Here is a 20,413-nt window from a genome sequence, read left to right as displayed (position 1 = left end):
ACAAAATAAATGACTGTAATGATATATCACTAATAATCAATTTTATTTTTACAATATGCAGAGAGGCAATAAAAAAACAGCTGCAGGCCTAAAAAGGCCCTGGCCCGCAATTTGGACACCCCTGTTTTAAGGAGTACAAATGTATGAATAAGAGAGTACCTAATCCAGTCAGTATCCATGTTTACCCAGACTGCATTAGTCATCATTTAAAAATAGGCAGGCATGGTCTCTCTTGTGATGTCAACAGGAAGGCATAGAAAAAAGCCACATGATCCACGTCTGGAGAGCTGACCTGCTGGTTTCTATTTTCTGATGAAATCCTCACATGGAGTAATGGGAGTCATAACAGGTGTTTAGCTGAATCATTGTACACAAAGTGACAGTAAAATGTGCTTAGAAGTGCCTGTTCTCCAGTTCTGTCCTGACGTAATCTGCAAAGCTCCCCCCGGTGTCCACAAGCGGTATTGCAGACGCCAGGGGAAGCCATAAATTATTCAGATGGGTGGAGCTTAAACATTAAAATTACTTTGATGTGTACGGAAATTGAATTGTTATTCAGTACGACGTAATACTCCTCTTTTCGAATTATGTGATGTACTGAAATGTTAAACCATGACTAAAGTAGCTTGCTAGTAACATAAACTATGTGGTACTACAGTTCAGTACGTTCAATATTTGTACTTTAACTACAGTAGCACATTGGAGCTGATAAATTTGCAGTTTGAATAAATTCAAATTGACATAAATAAAGTAACGTATACTTTAACTAAACCTTCGCTCTTTAAAATGTTTATACAGTATAGGATATTTCACCTTTGTACTCACTTTTTCTGGCTACACAGGTAGCTAATGCTTCAAATACGCCCATACATACATGAAAAAGTGCTGGTTAACTTCCGGTCCACTTAACCCAACCTCTTCCTGTCTTTCAAATTAAAAGTAGCGGCACCTACACGTTTGCTGACATCTAATTGTGTTAATTTACCTCACACGGCATCATACTGTATGTATTTCTAATATTTTACCTGATTTGCCTAAACGAATACATGCTACTACAAACACATACAGTATTAGTACTATGCGATGATATGACGCAGTACTACACACAAAATCATGTTAAATTATTGCGTGTATTTAATTGAGCGCTTCTATTTAAGGCAGTAGTGTTGTGCAGTTGTCCCTAATAATGTAGCAAGTGAGTGTGTCCAAATTCATCCACATCCAAATTTCACGCAGAACCATACAACTAAAATAAACCCAAGTATTACTAAAAATAAAAACCTGCTACCGGTACTTCCTTCAATATAAAAAAAGTCATACAATTCATTTTTTGAGAGCGACAACACTCCCAGTCCATTTTGTAGTACCTTGTCAATTTATTGCAAACGTCTCACAAAAATGGTATTTCCTAAGTCTTTTCAGGTTTTTCATGACTGAAGAAATGTAGGAAACTAAAGCCTTCAAAGTAAAGACAAAAGTCACAACATCTGAATAAAATGTGGCCCAAACACAGGGTTGTATATAAGATTCTATCAAAATCTGAAAATATTTGCCTAAAAACTAAGTTATTCATCCTAAAACAAAGCCATAATGAAAGCAAGCAAGCGTTTTACACCAAATTAGCTTATAGTGTCCTTGTTTATACTTACAGTACATGAATGCTCTCATGAAATAAAATACACATATTATTTATTATTCAGTCTGCCATTCAGAGATGGGTCTGTCTTGTCTAGAATTCATCATCAGAGCTCAGCAGCAGCATTTTCTCAGTATCCCCGTGGCTGCTGATGGTACTGACTGAACGTGAGGAAGGCGGAGGTACCCCCTGCTCCAGTGTGGACTGCTGAGTGTACTGCTGGTAGGCCGGGGAGAAATTGTGGATGGCGTCCTGGACCATGTCGCCCGGGTTCATGGTTTCCTTCAGGCTGCTGGAGATGCTCTTCATTGGGGCACAATGGGCTGTTGGGGGAGACAACAGTGAGACAGACGTGGGGGATGGGTGGGGGCAAAAACAGGCAAAAAAAACAACAACCACCAAACAAACAAAAAACACAAGTCAATCTATCAGCACGTAGCCACAGACAACCATATTTCAAAACACACCTCATGCCCTCAAAAATAAACAAATAAATAACTTATTTTTTTAAATGAGGCAAATAAAAGAAAAATAAAGTTGCCACAGCCTTTCGATCAGAGGTGAGTAAGAGATCAGTCTCATTAACAAAATTAAGAAATTTTTCCCTGAATTGTCTGGAACAGCCATTCAATGACAAACTAATCTTCTCGAGTTTAAGAAAATAAAGAATGTCTTTAATCCAGCGGATGTGAGAGGGTGGTGCCCTTGCACAATGAATCTTCCAGTCAACAATGTTGCAAACGCTAGAAGATCTGTTTTGGTTGTTTAGGGGAGATTACAAAAAAGCAAGAAATAGTGCACTCAAAGGTTTTGACTAAACTTTCCTTCCGGTTACTAAGTATCAACATTTTTTACCCAATAGCCATACAGGGATGGGCGGAGCCAAAACAAATTTACACCGGGGAAAAATGGTTTCACAAGCCAAAGCAAGTGCCCCGGAACGGACTGTGCTCCACTTTAGGAGCTTGCGATGTAAATTAAAGAGAGCCAAGAACAGTACAGGGGAAGGTGACTAAGAAAAACAAAAGACATGAAAAATGACTTAACAGGGATTGAAATTACATCAGCAAACAAACACTTAACAACACACCCAATTAACAAATAAGAAAAAGGAGAAGCTTTTTCATTGTGGAACCTACCAAACTCTCCGTATGTAGGAAGAGGTCCTTCAAGATGCAGCGCAGAAGAAAGAGGAAAAAGAAGGTTTAGGTAAGAACAGGACAGAAGAAGAAGATTGCTGATGTTACAACAGTGCGGTTAAAAGAAGGAAAAGACAGAAGGAGCAAAAGTCAATGAAAGAGTTAAAGCAAAGTTCATGTACATCTCCTAATCTCACCATGTGTGTTCAGACTTTTGTCCATGTAGACTATGTACGGAAAAGCGGGACGCAGGAAGAGCGCCGCAAAAAACATCTCGATACAAATGATAAAGTTTTGGTAGCCGGCTGCAACGGTGCCCTCGCCAACGGACACCTCCACCGAGTTAATCTGAGGGATGGCGCCGCACTTCTCCATGATGGCCAGCAACATGCCTGTGAATTCCCATCAAGTAAAAAGCAGGTATTAAACAGAAGCACATTTAAAGAATATGAAATGTTAAAATGAGTGACAGTTAACGCACCCTGCCAGAACGAGAGAAAGATGACCGATTTGACCATGAAGAACTTGAGCATCGGACTGTAAGGCCTAATCAGCTCCCGTGTGGCAAAGTAAAAGAGGAAGAGGGCGTACAGAGACAAGCTGACTGAGATGTTGTAGATGATGGTGACGTACAGGTAACCACTGGCAACGCTGGGGAAGACATCACAGACATTACTCCTGATGACTTGTGGCTTAATTCACCATGATTTTCCACATATCGCCATTCAGTAAATCTAGAATCAAATAATTCTACTGCCAGTACTATCATTATTAATGTTATTTATAAAACACTTTCAAAAAAACTCAAAAAACTCTTTAAAAAATAGGTAAAGAGCATTACCAGTTTTTTTTTCAGCATCAGAGATTAAAAGCCAGAGGAAGGACAGTCATACATCCTCCAATTCTATATGATGTTATTTGTCTATGCACAATAACAGTTATTCAAAGTGCCATGAGAATGCAGTATTGAAGTTATTCCATGCTTCCATGCCATTTGCTATTTAACTGTGTTTGGAATTGTTGTCATTCATTGACTTTTTTGTGTGTTTAACAAAATAAAATTGAGTTCAACCAAATGACAATATATGAACTCCTTCTAATCCATTTTATTTTATTTTTTACAATTACTTATTTAGTTTAGTGGTATAATTAATATAGTTATTTAAACTCAAATATTGAGTTGATCCAACATGAACTTGACTTTGAGTTTAACAAAATCTAACTCACGGGTGTCCCAAGTGCAGCCCGGGGGCCATTTGAGGCCCGCGACTGTTTTTTTTAGTGGTCCACGGCACATTCTAAAATACAAATTTACCAAGAAAACTAAAAACTAAAAAATAAAAAAATAAAAATAAAAATCTGCAGAAATTTTACAAGAATAAAGTCAAAATATTAAGAGAAAAAAGTCATATTTTTACAAGAATAATGTTGGAATATTCTGAGGAAAAGTAACATCATTTTAGTAGCACAAAGTTGTAATCTTTACAAAAAATGTTTTTTTAAAAGTCATAATAGATATTACAAAAAACAAACAAAATAATAAAGTTCTAATTTTTGGAACATTAGGTTGCAGAAAAAGTTTAAATGTTACAGGAATAAAACCAAAAGTCCAAAAAGAAAATGTACAAATAAAAACAGCAGCAGAAATGAAAAAATAGTCATTTTACAAGAATTAAGTCCAAATATTAAGTGACAAAAGTTATATTCTAACGAGAAAAAAAGCTACAATTGTATGAGAATAAACCTGCAATATTATGAGGGGAAAATAATCAATATGAAAGAAAATGGTAATTTTTAAAATGGTAATATTATGAAAAACAAACAAAACAAAATAAAGTTGCAATTGTTGGAAAATTAGGTTGGGGAAAGTCATAATATTATGAAAAGAAAATTTATGTAGATTATTTAAGAAGAAACATTTTTTTTTAAACCCAACAGCAAACATGGTAAAAAAGTGCAAAGACCAAAGTTTATACTAATAATGCGTTTTTTCACCTATATCACAAAGCTGAGATGCAATTTTTTTCTTAAAATATAGATAACTTCTTAACATATTCATTCCTTCATTTTCTATGCCGCTTGTCCTCATTAGGGTTGCAGGGCTATGCTAGAGCCCAGCTAACTTTGGGCGAGAAACGGGGTACACCTCATTAGCATATTGCGTTACAAAATATCCAAGTGGCCCTTGCGTCCTGTCATTTTTCAGTATGTGGCCCTTGCTGGAAAAAGTTTGGACGTCCCTGATCTAACAGCCTAAGACCCAAACATAGAACGTAATAATTAATGTATTGAAAATATACAGCACGTATTCATTTATTGCACAGAACATAATAATGGCAGAGAGCACAGAGAATATTAGTGAGGATATTATACAATAGTTGCCATTTGACATGAGGTGTGTGACTTCATAAGTTGTGACTAACATGTTGCAACTTCAACATTGAAGAAGTAGATACTGTATTTTGGCTCAAGTATTACTGTGAATCCAGTGTGTCCCACCAGCCACACAAGACTCTTCTCTACGAGTGCCATGCCAAACCTGGGGATATTTCAAAGCCCACCGTACACTTACTTGAAGTCTCCATCTTTGTATTTGCCGTATGCCTGCAGGATGACTGTGACGGTGGCCATGATAGGTTTCACCACGCAAAACTGCAGTGTGGCCTGCTTACAGAAGCGCAAAAAGCCAATAGAGTAGGCCTTTCCCCTCAGGCAGCAGGTGCCATACAAGCAGCTGGACCTGACAGAGCAGCAGAGTCATATTACAAATGCTGAGGTATATTAAAGCAGTATAACATGTAAGGTGACGTTTGAGCTCTGCTACCTCTAACGTGTAGGACTGGATATCATTCAAAATGACTGCTATTACAACGACAAACACCTTCTTGTAATGGCTTATAGTTCAGAGACTTACTCAATGGGTTTCCCTCGAATCTCTGCCATGATGGCGCTCTCTCCTCCGAGGTATTCATAGCACAGGCTCAAGAAGTTGTATATCACAAATGCTGGGGGACAAACAGAGACGTTTGGTTATTTTTGTTTGTCTGCATATAATATAGATGGAAAAGAAATGCCGAAAGCTCAACTGGTTACAACTAGGGCTGTAACTACCGATTATTTTAATTACCAATTAGTCTGTCGATGTTTTTTTATTAATCGTGTTTAAAAAAAACTCATTTGTAATTTCCGCCTGAGCAGCAATCCCTTTAAGAATGCATGAACAGACTTTTTGCCTCCCCAAAATCATAGCAAAGAGGGCCAGGAAGAGATATTTCGCCGACACTGAAATTGAAGTAGAGAAGGATAAACAATCAACTGACAAACATCACCGACACTCTACTGCAAATCAACAAGTCACTCTCACAGACATGTGCATCACCAATAAATAAATAAAAAATAACAAATAAATCAACTTTAGGGGCCGGCATCGGCTCGTCTGCTCTGGGGGGAGTGGCGGTGCCTTGTTTGATGGTCAAGTTGTGAAGCACATAGCAAGATGATACATTCACAACCATAGCTATTTGTAGTTTCACTGTTCTCCCACTAGGTTTTGTGTGTGCACATGATAAGAGTTGTGCATAAATGTACGCATTTTTTCTACGCACAAGTACAAGTGGATAAATACCGTAGCGTGGGAATGTTCTTACGCACGCTCTACGCACACATCTCTGCAGTGGTTTGCTTCGCAAGGTATCAGAAAAAGGCAAAAATGTTGATTGTGCTTTTCCAAAGTCAAAGCTGATGTGTGTGATTATCTTGTTTTGCCTGAAAAACAAAGATAAGCCATCCATGAAAGCAGAACTAAGGACATTAAAAAAATAGTCACATTTGAGAGGCTGAAATCGGTATATTTACAGTACATTTTTAAATGAAATGATTAATCGATTATCTAAATAGTTGTCCATTAATTTAATTTATCGTTGCAGCTCTAGTTACAACAGTCACTGTATGAATCCTGGATTGTAATAATTCATAGTATCATATAGTAGTAGAGTCGAAGTCATGTGCTCGTCGATTAAAATATTTCCAAATACAAGTACTGTATATTTTCAGATTTTGTAAAGGGAAAAAAAATGATATGCCTTATTTTTGACGTACAGTCAAACCTGTCTTAGCGGCCACCCTTATAGAACGGCCACCTGCCTATAGCAGCCACTGAAAAATTCCCCCCCAGCAAATTTACATGTTATAGACCCTGTGTATAGCAGTCACCTGTCCAACGCGGCCATCGGTCACCCATTTTGTCTCCCTTGGTCAATATCTGACTGCATATAGCAGCCAAATTACCAACTCAAGTAGAAGCTTCAGGCACGAAAAAGTTTCGTTTTTCAATTAATGAAGCCGTCATGTGTAGACTTTAATTACTGAGTCCTAGCTCAGTCACAATCATTCACAAGATCCACACAAACTGTCAGTTGTTCGACATAAAAAAGCCGTCTTCTTTTGAGCTTGCTATTTCCTGGTCAAACATGTAACTTTAAGAGCATTTGCACCAAAACATTACCGCAAAGTAGGCTGGGAACAGGACGTGCTCCCAGCGACACTACAATAAAAAAAAAACCATACGCTAGCATGCATGCGGCAGCGGGAGCAAAACTGAGTTCGGTTGTACTTAATTAAAGTATTTTAGAATGTACTCACGTTATTTTTAATCAATCCTCATCCACAAATCCATCAAAGTCCTCATCTTCTGTATTCGACACAAAAAAAGCCGTTTTCTTTTCTGTTCGCTACTAGTCTGTTAACTTGTCAGTGTTATTCAGTTCTGAAGCAAAGAAGGAAACTTCTCCTGTTGCTTCTGCCAACTTTATTTATTGAACGCGGCCACCAGACAGCAGCTCAGAACACACACACATCTCTCAGCATCGTCTCTTCTTCCTGCTTGCCCACAAGGCAAAGGTTAAACAAGCCCCACTACATAGCTGTTTATTTCCTGGTGTGTACTGGTCAATACTGTAATGCCGCTTGTTGTGGGGAAGAAGAGACTCACGTCGCCGATGCACTTTAATGGCTTTATTAACAGCGGAGAACACTGCAGGACTTTACATCCGCGCCAACATAAACACACTTCCCAACTCTCTCGAAACTCACAGCTAGCACTGAGCCTAGCTCTCTTGCTCGGGACGCCCACCGTCACTTCCCGTCACTTCCTGATGAACTAAAGCTGTAATGACACTCTGCCGTATAAAAAGTAAAATATTAAAAACAAGCGTAAGACATTACTAGCACAGCTTTGTTCTGGGGTCGTGGATATATTCTATCAGTTATTATTAAGCCTCTAGCTTCCTTTTAGTAAGTAAAAACCTTGGCTATGATTGCACTACATGGTCATGTAGACCTACAAAGTACACTTGGAAGAACAAGAGGTGAATAAATGTATTGCAACTGATGTGAAACTGATGAGGGGTAGGATTAAATAAGCTTTGCTTCTTCCTACTCCTTTTTGGACATGCAAAATTGTGAATTGTACTATGTGATGTGCTACTGTTTGACTCATGTATGTTCAGGATTAAAACCATGAACCATGATAATAACAAGCCTAGTAGTGCTGTACAACTTTTATCCGCAGTCCGCAGTGCCCTCTACTGGTCAACATTATTATTATTATTATTATTATTGTTTTCCCCCTTTTTTTCTTTTTTTTCCTCTACTGCTCAACATTCAAACTGGACGCCAACCTGTCTATAGAGGCCACCTGTCTATAGCGGCCACTTTTGCAGACTACCTCTAGTGGCCGCTATAGACAAGTTTGACTGTATCTTATTTTTTTTAATTTTGGTTGGGGAACTACCAAAAGATCAATAGCAAATGTGCAAAAACACTAGAACCCACACTAAACATCATTTCATTCTTAACACAGTGGTTGAAACTAGAGATGCTTGATATTGGCTTTCTTATCGATATCCCATATACCGATATTGCCCAGCATTTCATCACTGATACCAATATGAACCGATACAGATAGCAGCTCTTCCCTCAAACTAATGTCTGGTATGTCAATGGATGCATTTCAAAAATACACACTGCAAAATAGGACAAATACTGTAATATACAATGTACAGTACAGGCCAAAAGTTTGGACACACACAACAGATGGTTCCAAACCCCATTAATAAGGCAAGAAATTCCATTAAGTAACCCTGACAAGAGGGGGCCGCACGGTGGTTAGCATGTTGGCCAAACAGTCAGGAGATCGGGAAGACCTGGGTTCGAATTGCCGTTGGGCATTTCTGTGTGGAGTTTGCATGTTCTCCCCGTGCGTGCGTGGGTTTTCTCCGGGTACTCCGGTTACTCCGGTTTCCTCACACATTCCAAAAACATGCATGTTAGGTTCATTGGCAACTCTAAGTTGTCCATAGGTATGAATGTCGCCCTCTCGCCCAAAGTCAGCTGGGATAAGCTCCAGCATACCTACCTCTTGCAGCTCATTGAGAGAACACCAAGGATTTGCAGCGCCATAAAAAAAAAGATAAGACATAAAATATATGTCTAAAATATAAGACATATTGAGAGTTATTTCACACTTTTTTGTTAAGTACATAATTCCACATGTGTTCATTCATAGTCTTGAGAATCTACAATGTAAATAGTCATGAAAATAAAGATGCGTCCAAACTTTTGGCCTGTATTGTATGTTATAGAAAAAGTGCCATATTTATTTTAAACATTGTGTCTCAAAAAAGGTCATTAAAAAATCACGACCAATAGTCAATTAATATAACATGTTCTCCTATTAACTGTAACCCTACTTTTGGCCCACCCTATATAATGCTACCAACGATACAATTTGGAAAGCCGAACATTTCTGTGTGGCACAAACATCCTTATAAGAACAAAGTAAAGTGCAAATTATGAAACACTGGACTAATATACTGTAGGTGTGATATTACATTAGAAGCATTAAAGAAAGACGCCTTACTCCCCCCTTGCAGTGCTTTCCAGTCTTTGGCAAATTGCATATTTGCAATCTGAAGGCATTCCAGACCATGGATATACTCAGGTAGCTCGCAAGCTTGTTGCTGTGTGGAGCACGACATCATCGCTGGTGCGCCGATATCATTATTGGAAAAAAAACCATACCAATATAAACCGATATTTCGCTTTTATGCCAAGGACGACCAATATTATCGGACATCCCTTGTTCAAACTGCAATCACAGAAGGTCAAGAGTGAGGAAGGTTCAAGACTAGAGAAAAGAGAAACTAAAAAGTTGTCAACAACTGATATCTTGCCACATCCTTATGTGTTAATTTATTCTTGTTTTGTTTTTTTTTTTTACGGTTTCTAAGCGTTGTTTGTGTGCTTCTCCTGTGTGTGTGTGTGTGTGTGTGTGTGCGTGTGCGTGTGCCAAAATATTCCTATTTCTGTCAAGTTGAAAGTGAAATACAAAATCTCTCTTGTGCACAAATGAAAAGAACACTTGTTAAACTCCATAAGGTGGAGCTTGTTTTCTTACAGAGCAATAAAAGCCCCAGCGAGTTGGAGGAAAAGAGACCTGCTGGTAGCCAAGACTGTGACACTTTAAAAACGCAATCACACTGTGCGCAGTTTGGATTGACCCTGGACCTGCAACTAAATGGTAATTGCCCATTAGAGGGGGAGGCAGTGGCACTGTGGCATGCGACAGAAGCAGAGGCAAACACAAGTAGCAAGTACACCTTGGCCAGTTTGTTTTCCATCTCTAAAGAGTAACACCACAAGTGTCATTATTGTGCACAAAAACAAACACTTTCCTATCCAATACAATTTATATGAAATAAAAGTATGCCTTTATAAACAAAAACAAGGCTTAGTCATTACATTATAGTAAAGGAAGAGCCTGTGTTGAGGGTCTAGATAAAAGTGCAGATTCAGAAATGTATTTTTACCATTTCACATCAGCATGGACACCCCCACCACCCCAGAATCATAAACCAGGACGTTGCCTTTTGTCACTAGATTTTCTTCACTCACTACTCGAGGTGTCAAGTGGATATTCACGTCAGACTAAAACGTGATGATATTTCTCATTTAAGAGAAAAGCTGTCTTGCAAGAACAGGACAGCCAGAAGCAGACTCACCATCAGGATGTGAGCTGTGGCATCGCTCCTGTGACTGATAATACACATAATGTGGACATGGCAGTGCGTGAGCCAGGAATGGATCCGCACATTAAGTGCTTTGCGCACACTATAAACCTTGCAATCCAACCTATGCTTGTTTGCTCGTTTGCTCAGGTGGTTGAGACATGAGGTGCTCCCCCACTCCCCCGTCGGAGTCCAGCAGCTACCGCGGTGTTAAGGTCCAACCAGAAGATGGTGTAATTCTACACTTGATCAAACTTACCAAGATTTGTCAGATCAAAACATGATTGCAGCATAAGACTTCAAAACATATATTAGCTTCTATTGCGAAAATGTACTACAGTGCTTCCTGATTCGACACTCTGAGCATCATGGGAACTGTAGTTTTTAGCTAAAACATAAAGCTAATCTACTGCAATCTGTGATCTGAGTGTAACGTGACACCCCTAACACTACCTACTGTACACGAAACACTACATTTCCCACAATCCTTGCGCGATGTTTAAATTTTTTCTGTCACGGCATCCTACACTGAAGACGAGGAAGCGGAGCTGCTCTGCCTGCTGGCTTTGAAAAGCAAAAGCGGAGGAAGGGGAGTGTATGCTACGTTGGTGAAGGACATGAGAAGTATTGGTGTTGAAAAGCAAATGTCATCAGGAAAATTCAGCGACTGAGTTTGACGCCTAGCACCGCTAATTCTACATTATAAGAGTCACAGCTCACCGGTCAAAGTTGCAAGGAGGACGGCTGCAGATCGATGTCACATTAAAAAGTCTGTGTGAAAAACAAACGTCGAGCAGTGTTTTGTGTGACACCAGTGCACGAGGCTTGCCGATATCGGCCTTGAGGACGTGCGGACCTCTGCAGAGTCTGCGACACGTATGTTCTGCCCGAGTATGTTTGGACCTTAACTTCAATGGTTGTAATTCACAATTAAAATGGAGAGAAGAAGAGGAAGTGGATAAATTTTGCCATCAATGTACTGTACATAGTATACAAGTATAAGTGTGGAGGTGTGCAATTTGGAACACAGCCTAACTTAAATGGTTGCAATTCGCAATTAAGGAGGAGAGAAGAAGAGGAAGCGGATAAATATTGCCATCATTTCCAGTATGAGGGCATCGACAGTAATCAATTTAGGCCAGCGCGACACTGACAAAATTCACTTCCCCGGGAACTAAGTATACTGAAGTGTGAGTGTGGAAGTGCGCAATTTGGAAAACATCCTAACTTGAGAGGTTGCAATTCAGAGTAGAGATGAAGAAGAGGAGGAAATGGACGAATGTTGAGATCGTCATTTCCGAGAAGTGGCAACGACAGTCATCAATTTGGGACAGCACTTCCACTGTTAAAATGTGTGCCCCCAGGAACTAAGTATGCAGTGTACATAGTATACAGTACATACTGAAGTGTGCGTACGTAAGTGCAAAAACTGAAACCCAGATACGAGGACATCGTTGGTGGTCACCCAACTGTCTCCTGAGGGTGTTGGATTACGTCTCATGTGTGCTGCCTCAGCGTGTGGACGATGACAACCAAAGCAGCTCATAAAAACACAACTGTGCTAATCCTGTTATTCCTCCCTTCCCCCCTGGGATCTTCCATCCTTTGTGTGACTGTGTGCTGTCCAATCATGTCAGCCTGATAACTGTATACAATTGAAGTGTGAAAATGTGACGTCGCTTGCTGCGTGTCAGGTTGTGTTGTGGTGCATTGCACAGCAGAGCTCATTTGTGCTACTGCCAAATGTTTGTGTTATGCCATCTCTTTGTAGCTGTATTATTACACCGTGCCTGTGTCAACTTGATTTTGCATCAGCGCCACCCACACACACAAACTTCACGCCACAGTCTGACATGCGGTGGCGCTCCGATACAACGCTGCGATGATGACTGGCTGATCTTCTTTGTGTCACTTTGCCCTAGCTGTTTAGCATTTGTTCACATCTCCCCGTGGATCCCTTGTCAGCCTAAGTGGTTGCCATGGTGATACAGTAGGCTTGCATACAAGGAGAACTTTGCAAGCAAGTTAGGTTGCGGCAAACTCATTATCTTGTCCAGCCAGCCCAGTAGATGAGACGAATTTTGGAGTGCTGTTGCCATGCAACAGGTCAGTCATCCTTACTCAGGAGAAGAGCTGGTCAGGATTTAATAGCTTGGTATTTTCCACCGGATGACACAAAGACTGGATACAAATATTGGACAAGGTGAGAAATTATGGGGGCAGATAAATTATTCTTAATAAGACCATTTGTTTGATTGGGGGAACAACTTTATAGTTACACTGAGCATCAGTCCAAAGTGACTACTACAAGTAACCCTGACCTGCACTACTGAGTGTGGAGGGGAAGAGAAGGTTTCAGTTATCCACTTGTATGAAATATTCCTGTTGACATCCATTTCGTCATGCTAACCATTGAAACCATTGAACATTAATCTCTGGTGCTAGCATAAATTAATGGAAATACAGTCAGATACTGCAGAACATGCAGGCAAACTGCACTTTTGGAAATTTCCCCATCATCCACAATCCGTACGTGAAACATGAACACACCCTTTTCTGTGCATTCTCAAGAGAGAAAAAGAGCTAGCATGAGGCAGCTAACAATCCACGTAATGGGACTCACCTATTTTGACTATAAAGCCCCCCCCCCCCCCCCCCCCCCCAAAAAAAAACCTCCACACCTTTTATTGTTTTATATACATGTTGTGACCATGCAGTAACAGGCACATTCATGACAACATGTAATACTGAACAGCATTTTGCCATATTTTGGTCATTTTAAGCATTACCGGAACTTCTTTCCTGGGCGCATTGATTTCACAGAGTCCACAGCAAGTAACGCTACTTCCATCAACAGCAGCAGCATAGAAAGCGCGTATCTGTTTGCCACTATTAATCATGGAAGACTTCATGAGAGCCGCGCCGCCACCGACAACTACTTTAGGACAAATGAGGATCTAGAACCTTATCTTGTTGAGCCTGACTATACGGAGGATGAGCTACAGGTTTTAGAAGCTGAGCGGGCAAGAAGAGAGAGTGAAGCGTCGGAGCAGACATGGGCCCAGACAGTCACGACCGGCATGACTTGGTGGTGTAAATGTGGAGCTTGCCAAGCCATGACAACAGAAATCGAGTGTTTCTGCTGCACCTAGCGGCACACAGTGTTACCATCGATGGAAAGGATTTGTGTGTATGGCCAAACCTTTGAGTACATTTTAGACGTAAACAGAAAAACACACCAACCAGGGCGTATGCTGACCGAGGTTTCACTGTAATAATAAAATTAGTGATAACTTCTTTAAAATGTAAGCAAGCACATGACCCTGAACATGGTGTATAAAAAAAATCTTCAGAAAAATAGTGATCTCACAAAAATATTGACTCGCATTTTTTCTTCCCGATCTCCTGACTGTGTGGCCAACATGCTAACCACTAGGCCACCGTGCACCATAAGACAATATAAAATTAAAATCAAACAGTCAACATAAAGACTAATATGCAGGGTGTGCGCAAGGGAGGTAAGTCTCTTCATAATACCACAAAAAACAGCTGACTTATGGTGTTTGTGTGTGTCACTAGGCTGAAGTCCCTGGCGATGTGCTGTCATGCACGATGATGGTTTTACCTTCATACACATTTTGTCTGTAAGCTGTACAACCTTTGGGGAGTTTGAACTTTGAGATTCCACTGTACAACAGGCTGACAACAGAGATGAATGGGGCCTTTGATAAAAGCTCTTTGTGGGTGGACTAATCAATTAGCACTGGATGGACAGATTGTTCCTCCGCAGTCTAATTTGATGGCAACATGCTTCAACTCAACTGGAAAAGTTGTACATGCCGGCGTGGAGAGGATTTTAATCAGTGACATCACTTCATTGGTGCTTGTCAAAACAACGCTCTTTAATGCAGGTGCTTATGCAGAGCAACTTTGCATCAGAAGGGCTGAATAGTCACTAACACAGCAATATTTTGAATATTTGAAGTACGTCCTTACCCTCGTAGCAGTCCCTGATGGTGTCAAAGTAGACGTAGTACTGATCATTGGTGAAGAAGAGGAGGCTGAGCCAAGAGTCAAAGGCATAGATAGGAACGATGAAGAGGATCCGTATGATGTGGCGCTGCTCCCGAGGTGAGCTGTAGAAACGCAGGTGCATGTAGATCTGCAACAAAAGACATTGTTCGAGGCAGAAAAGCTTTTATTGAGATGAATTGTGTACTTTGAATAAATAATACATTAAATATTTGATTGACTAGCCCGATTTAAATCAAAATTATTGCTTAACAGTGTCTGGACAGTATGCAGTTACCGGTAACTGTAGCTCAAGTTCCCATGTGTTTGTGCATGTGTTTGTTCACGCTCTGTATCACATACACCTGCTGAGGGATGCTGCCAAGCAACCTGTGCTTGTCTCTGGGTCGAGGTAGATGTTTACCTTACACGGCACACCTGACATTCATGTGCTCTATACTTAATATCTTAGTTTAGGCTACAGACTATTGTTCAAAAAAATATATTTCATTATGATTTAAATCAGGGTTGTCCAAAGTGGGGTGCGGGGGTCCCGTGGCTGTTTTCATATTGGCCCGTGGAACATTCTAAAAATATTTTTAAAAAATACAAAAACACTCACAAAAACAGCAAAAATCAGCAGTAATTTTACAAGAATAAAGTCACAATATTAAGAGGAAAAAGGTTGTAAATGAGAAAAGCTCACAATTTTTTAAAGATCGTATTATTATGAGGAAAAACAATGTAATTTTTGTAGCAAAAATATTAAAGAAAAAACACATGTCAAATAAAGAAAAAAGGTTGTAATTTTTGGAAAATTAGGTTGGGCAAAAAGTTATAATATTGTGACAATGTGGTCAGAATGTTATGAGAAGGAAATGTACAAGAAAAAAGTTGGGATAGTTAGAAAATGTAAAACAAAAAAAAAAACCCTGTAATTTTATGAGAATTTTAAGTCAATATATTAAGATAAAAATGTCATATTCTAACAAAAGAAAAACTCAAAATTTTACAATCATAAATTCGTAATAGTATGAGAAAAAAAAGGCATTTTAGAAGCATAGAAGCAATTTTAAAGAAAAATATACTTCTTTTTTTTTTTAAACGTAATATTACGAAAAACAAATGACAATTAATGAAAATGAATGAAAATGGAAAATTAGGTTGAGGGAAAAAATAATGGTAAAATATTATGGGAATAAATTAAAAATATTATGGGAATAAAGTCATAGTATAATGACAATAAAAATTTTTTTTTTTTTTTTTAAACAGCAAAAATGAGTTGAAAAAAGAGCAAAAATGAAAGTTCCTACTAATAACAGGCTTTTTTACCTACATCGCAAAGCTGAGATGCATTCTTGAAATAACATCTTAGCATCAAAGTGGCCCTTGCACCCTTTCATTTTTCAGTAAATGGCCCTTGGTGGAAAAAGTTTGGACACTCTTGATTTAAATGAAAACCCGGGACATTTTGCTAATGTAAATAGTTGTTTGATTAGTAACACATGACACAGTTATGCAGTGAACTTGGTTACCTGGTGAGAGGTGAGGATAAGGGCGATCCAGACAAAGAAGCCAGACACAGCCTGGGCTGCAGGGGTCATGAGGAAAGTGGGCTGGTCCTGACTAAGCAAAGGGAGTTCAGGGAACCAGGAGATGTTGGGCCCCACTGGGGCTGGTGTGGCTGGGGTGCCTACCACTGCAGTCATAAGGAAGTCCTTCCCAAGTCTCTCTGACAGCGTCAACATCTGGAACCAGAGTTTGAAGTTGGAAGAGAAAATAAGACGAATAAGACCACCCAAGTGGCATTGGTGTACTGTAAATGGGCACCAGTTCATTATCATCCTACACTAAACCCCTATTCAGCAACTATGCAGTGACACAGCCCACCAATACCACCACCGGTAATTATCAACTTAGAATATCGATCACACTCGCTGAACTGTGTCATGTGTAATCTCACAAAGATACAGGACAAACAGAAGTCAATGAGCGTCATTATGAGATCTGACAACATACGTCATTAACTGTCAATAGGTCGTGAGCTGCGACAAGTCGTGTCAAAAAGCAATAACACAAGCAACACAAGCCCAGACGTGTCATGCTTTTCTCATTTATGACAACATAACGCATTGCATGACTCGTCAGGAGATAATAAGTGACATCATTATCTTATTAAAGGGACTAACAACCATTTGCCGTGTCCTTCACTGGGGATATATACTACTCACAGGACGTTAGGGATATTTCCGGATGAACCTAAAATGTACTACTGCATAGCCTTTACGGGTGAACTTCATTTGAGCTTCTCTAATTTTGAATGCACATGTCCAACATGTCCAGTATTTAAGGCACTCAACGCACAACTTGCTGTTCTCTAACATAACAGTTAACTTTTTGTGAGTAGTACAGTATATACGAGTCCAAATGGCGATGTGAAGATGTTTTTATCAATATAATGATAGTAGGACCTTGTCATGGACCTGGAGTTTGTTTTTTTCTCTTGACAGTGACAGTCAAGAGAGGCAAGGCCATGATGACGTGGCATAGGGGGTGGAGGCACACACACACACACACACACACACACACACACACACACACACACACAGTTAGTACATTCACATGGAGTGAAATAACCCAATCAAAACCAGAATATTAGCAATAACCCGGTAGGGCACGGCCATGTAAACACCAATAACCCTTTCGAAAAACCGGAATACGCTCATATTCCGTCCGCTTTTTAAAAACCTGAATATTACCCCCGGGTTACTCCTTTTCTAACCCGAATATTGGGTCATGTATACGCCTATCGGGATATCCCGATCGAAAGGAACATTAATTTGTGTTCTTCGCACGTTCTATTCGAAAGGAATCTTGTGTCTTTAGCAGGAATTACTTGTAAAAATGGTGACATGCAAAACCCCACACTTTTGGAGTGAGGAGGAAACAAGTCACCTGAAAGACAGGAACATTATGTCTTTTATAGACGGCAGAGGTGAGCGAGAAGTTCCGCAAAGCAGGGTTTGTATGAATGCACCTTCATCCAAAGTGTCCGGGGGGCTCTGGTGCAAACTGGTAGCATGGATATGGATGGCACAGCTCCGACTCCATTTCCTATTTCTTCATGTTCTCACTTTCCATTAATGAAGAAAGTGAGACAGAATAGTGTCAAGTACTGGTGGTGGGTCAGTACCAGCACCAAAGCACAGCCCCGGGCTGTTCATTATCCGCCGTGCCGCTGTTGTTGTCCTTGGATACAGGAAGAAGCGGGAATGATGCGCATTGCGTCATGACCTTTTCCGTGGGTCGAGACGTTGTCTGTGCGTTTTTTTGGGGGTTTTTTTCACGTCAGGCATGTAAACGAGTTATTCTGAATGTTTCAGACACCGGAATATCATCACAAGTGATTTTTAGAGTGTGTTCACAATTGTAGTGCGGTACCAAAAAGTCAAATGCCCAAAAATGACCAGTGTGAATGCACCCTTTTTATGATCATTATTAAAAATGGGAAACTTCTTTTTAGTCTTGTATAGTCCAAATGCTCGAAACACAGACATGATCCAAAACCAAATACACACATACACAACACCATGAATTAAATGCTGCAAATTGCAAATGCTGCAATCACATAAACACAACAGTATCAAAAACGCTGCAAGTGACAAAAACACACACAAAGCCCAAAAACATTCACTTTGCAGTTCGAAGCTTCACTCTATCACAGTTTTTGAAAAATATATGAATAAATAATGCAGTGGGCCGCACGGTGACCTAGTGGTTAGCATGTTGGCCACAGAGTCTGGAAAGATCTGCGTTCGAATCTCCGTTTGGGCATCTCTGTGTGGAGTTTGCATGTTCTCCCCATGCGTGCGTGGGTTTTCTCCGGGTACTCCGGTTTCCTCCCACACTCCAAAAACATGCATACCCCCGCGACTATAATGAGGATTAAGCGGCATAGAGAATGGATGGAAATAATGTAGTTTTGTGGTTGAATACGACCTATTAATAGTCAAACTGTATGCATATTTAAGCAAATGTTATGTATTTTTGGCCTAAATTATGCATTTTCAAGCATAAAAATGGCTAAATGAACTAAAGTACAAATATAAGGCATTAAAAAGATGCATTCAAAGATGTTGACGTAGTAGTCTACACTGATAACTCGATGTCAGTAATATTACTGTAATGTTCGGTAAGACACCAGAACAGGCTTTCATTGCACACAGGCATAATAATCCCTAATAAAAGCATGGGCTAGTGTTGCGCCATAACCCACGCCAGGCTGCAACTCAACTCTGAACCTCAGCGGTCTGCCACACACTCTGCTAGCCTAGGGAACACATTTATAGCAACATGCACAAGCACAAGTTTTTATGCTTATGTTTTAAGTGGCATATTTACTCTTATTATATCTACTATATCGGGTAATACAAGTGTAAAGGTGACTGAAGGGGTGTTAGTTCATGTCTAAAGGCCTCTAATAATCCTAAGAACTGCATTTAGAAGGTCGTAAAGAGGATTTTTTTATGCTATAACTATACACAAATATTCCATTTCTAAATAAGGAATCCTACTTCGTTTATCTGGAACCTATTAAGCACACTAAACAATGGATTATTGCATATGACTGTGACTGTAAACTAAAAGTAGCATCGGGGAGCCAACACACAGCAAAGACAGCTGGACGAAGGAACATTGGACAAAACAAGCCAAAGTGACTGAATTTAGCAGCTTAGTAAAATTAACACTTACTGTCACGCTTCTATATGTATGATTATGATGATGTATGATGAGAGGAGCCATGGTTTCTCTGCAGCTTGTGTGTGCACAGTGAGGTCATTTGTACAGGTTTGCAAGGGGTCAGCATTTGCACACGTAAAAACGACAAGTGAAGGCAACAGCAGTCACACATATACATAACATTGGTGACTTTGAGGCACAAAAGGGACATCTGTGTGTTTCAATAAAAAAGGCAAACACTGGAATGACAATGGATGTGTGGCATAAGGTCAGTAGTCTGCAACAGATGGGGTGGGGGTGACGAGGGGTTGTCGGAGTTGTATCATCATCAACGGTTAATCATTGTAGCACCTAATGACACGTTTGCCACTTGTATGCGTAATGGCGATGTTTAAAGGCGACTTAAAAACAACTCACCTTTCCTTACAGTTCTTCGCGATAACTCCAACTTTTGACTCTGAAATTGAGAAAACTACTATTACTTATTATGTGTTTATGAGTGTTTCTAACGCGTTTCCAAGGCTAGACTTACCAATAAAATCCCCCGACCAGAAATAGTCCCTAAACGGCCTTAATTCCAGCTCAGAGCGGCACTGTCGCCCCCCCGGACATCCATGTTGACCCGTCAACCTTTCGTTTCCCCCACCAAAAAAGTCGACTACAGCTTCGTCCTCATTTTAAACAACGTGTAAATGATCTTCTATACGCGACTCTCCTCACTTTATGCCAGCCAAAGTCCGTCTTTCTGTGGGCGAACGAGTAAACTTTACTGTCATTACCCCGTAGTCCTTCCTTCTGAGCAAACTGCAAAGACTCTGGAA

General features: G+C 40.0%; 1 protein-coding gene across 3 annotated transcripts; it reads right to left on the bottom strand.

Moving 5' to 3' along the window:
• Positions 1-10: 10 nt before the first annotated feature.
• Positions 11-20,412, bottom strand: tmem184ba (transmembrane protein 184ba). Of its 3 annotated transcripts, none has more exons than XM_054756181.1 (10): positions 20,125-20,412; positions 20,010-20,064; positions 16,388-16,600; positions 14,838-15,003; positions 5,690-5,780; positions 5,348-5,515; positions 3,257-3,426; positions 2,973-3,167; positions 2,776-2,802; positions 11-1,959 (listed from the first exon to the last, which is right to left on the bottom strand). In XM_054756181.1, the coding sequence occupies exons 3-10, from the start codon at positions 16,598-16,600 to the stop codon at positions 1,730-1,732; spliced, it is 1,260 nt and encodes a 419-aa protein (XP_054612156.1). In that variant the 5' UTR covers positions 20,010-20,064; positions 20,125-20,412; the 3' UTR covers positions 11-1,729. The 3 variants fall into 3 exon arrangements, with proteins under 3 accessions (XP_054612156.1, XP_054612147.1, XP_054612157.1); XM_054756172.1 differs by having other exon boundaries at positions 13-1,959; positions 20,010-20,049; XM_054756182.1 differs by lacking the exon at positions 2,776-2,802 and having other exon boundaries at positions 15-1,959; positions 20,010-20,049.
• Between the last annotated feature and the right edge of the window lies 1 nt (position 20,413).

Source organism: Dunckerocampus dactyliophorus, chromosome 2 (genome assembly GCF_027744805.1).
Source record: "Dunckerocampus dactyliophorus isolate RoL2022-P2 chromosome 2, RoL_Ddac_1.1, whole genome shotgun sequence".
In the NCBI taxonomy this organism is placed as follows: domain Eukaryota; kingdom Metazoa; phylum Chordata; class Actinopteri; order Syngnathiformes; family Syngnathidae; genus Dunckerocampus; species Dunckerocampus dactyliophorus.
This window is presented reverse-complemented; position numbering and strand designations above follow the sequence as displayed.

What these genes read in the sequence shown, in the direction of transcription:
- tmem184ba (XM_054756181.1), bottom strand. Translation starts at nt 16,600, where the DNA reads ATGTTGACGCTGTCAGAGAGACTTGGGAAGGACTTCCTTATGACTGCA. An exon ending in TACAAAGATGGAGACTTCAA is followed by an intron (nt 3,427 to 5,347) that starts GTAAGTGTACGG and finishes TGTCTTCCCCAG; the next exon opens with CGTTGCCAGTGGTTACCTGT. An exon ending in CAAAAGTCTGAACACACATG is followed by an intron (nt 2,803 to 2,972) that starts GTGAGATTAGGA and finishes TGCATCTTGAAG; the next exon opens with GACCTCTTCCTACATACGGA.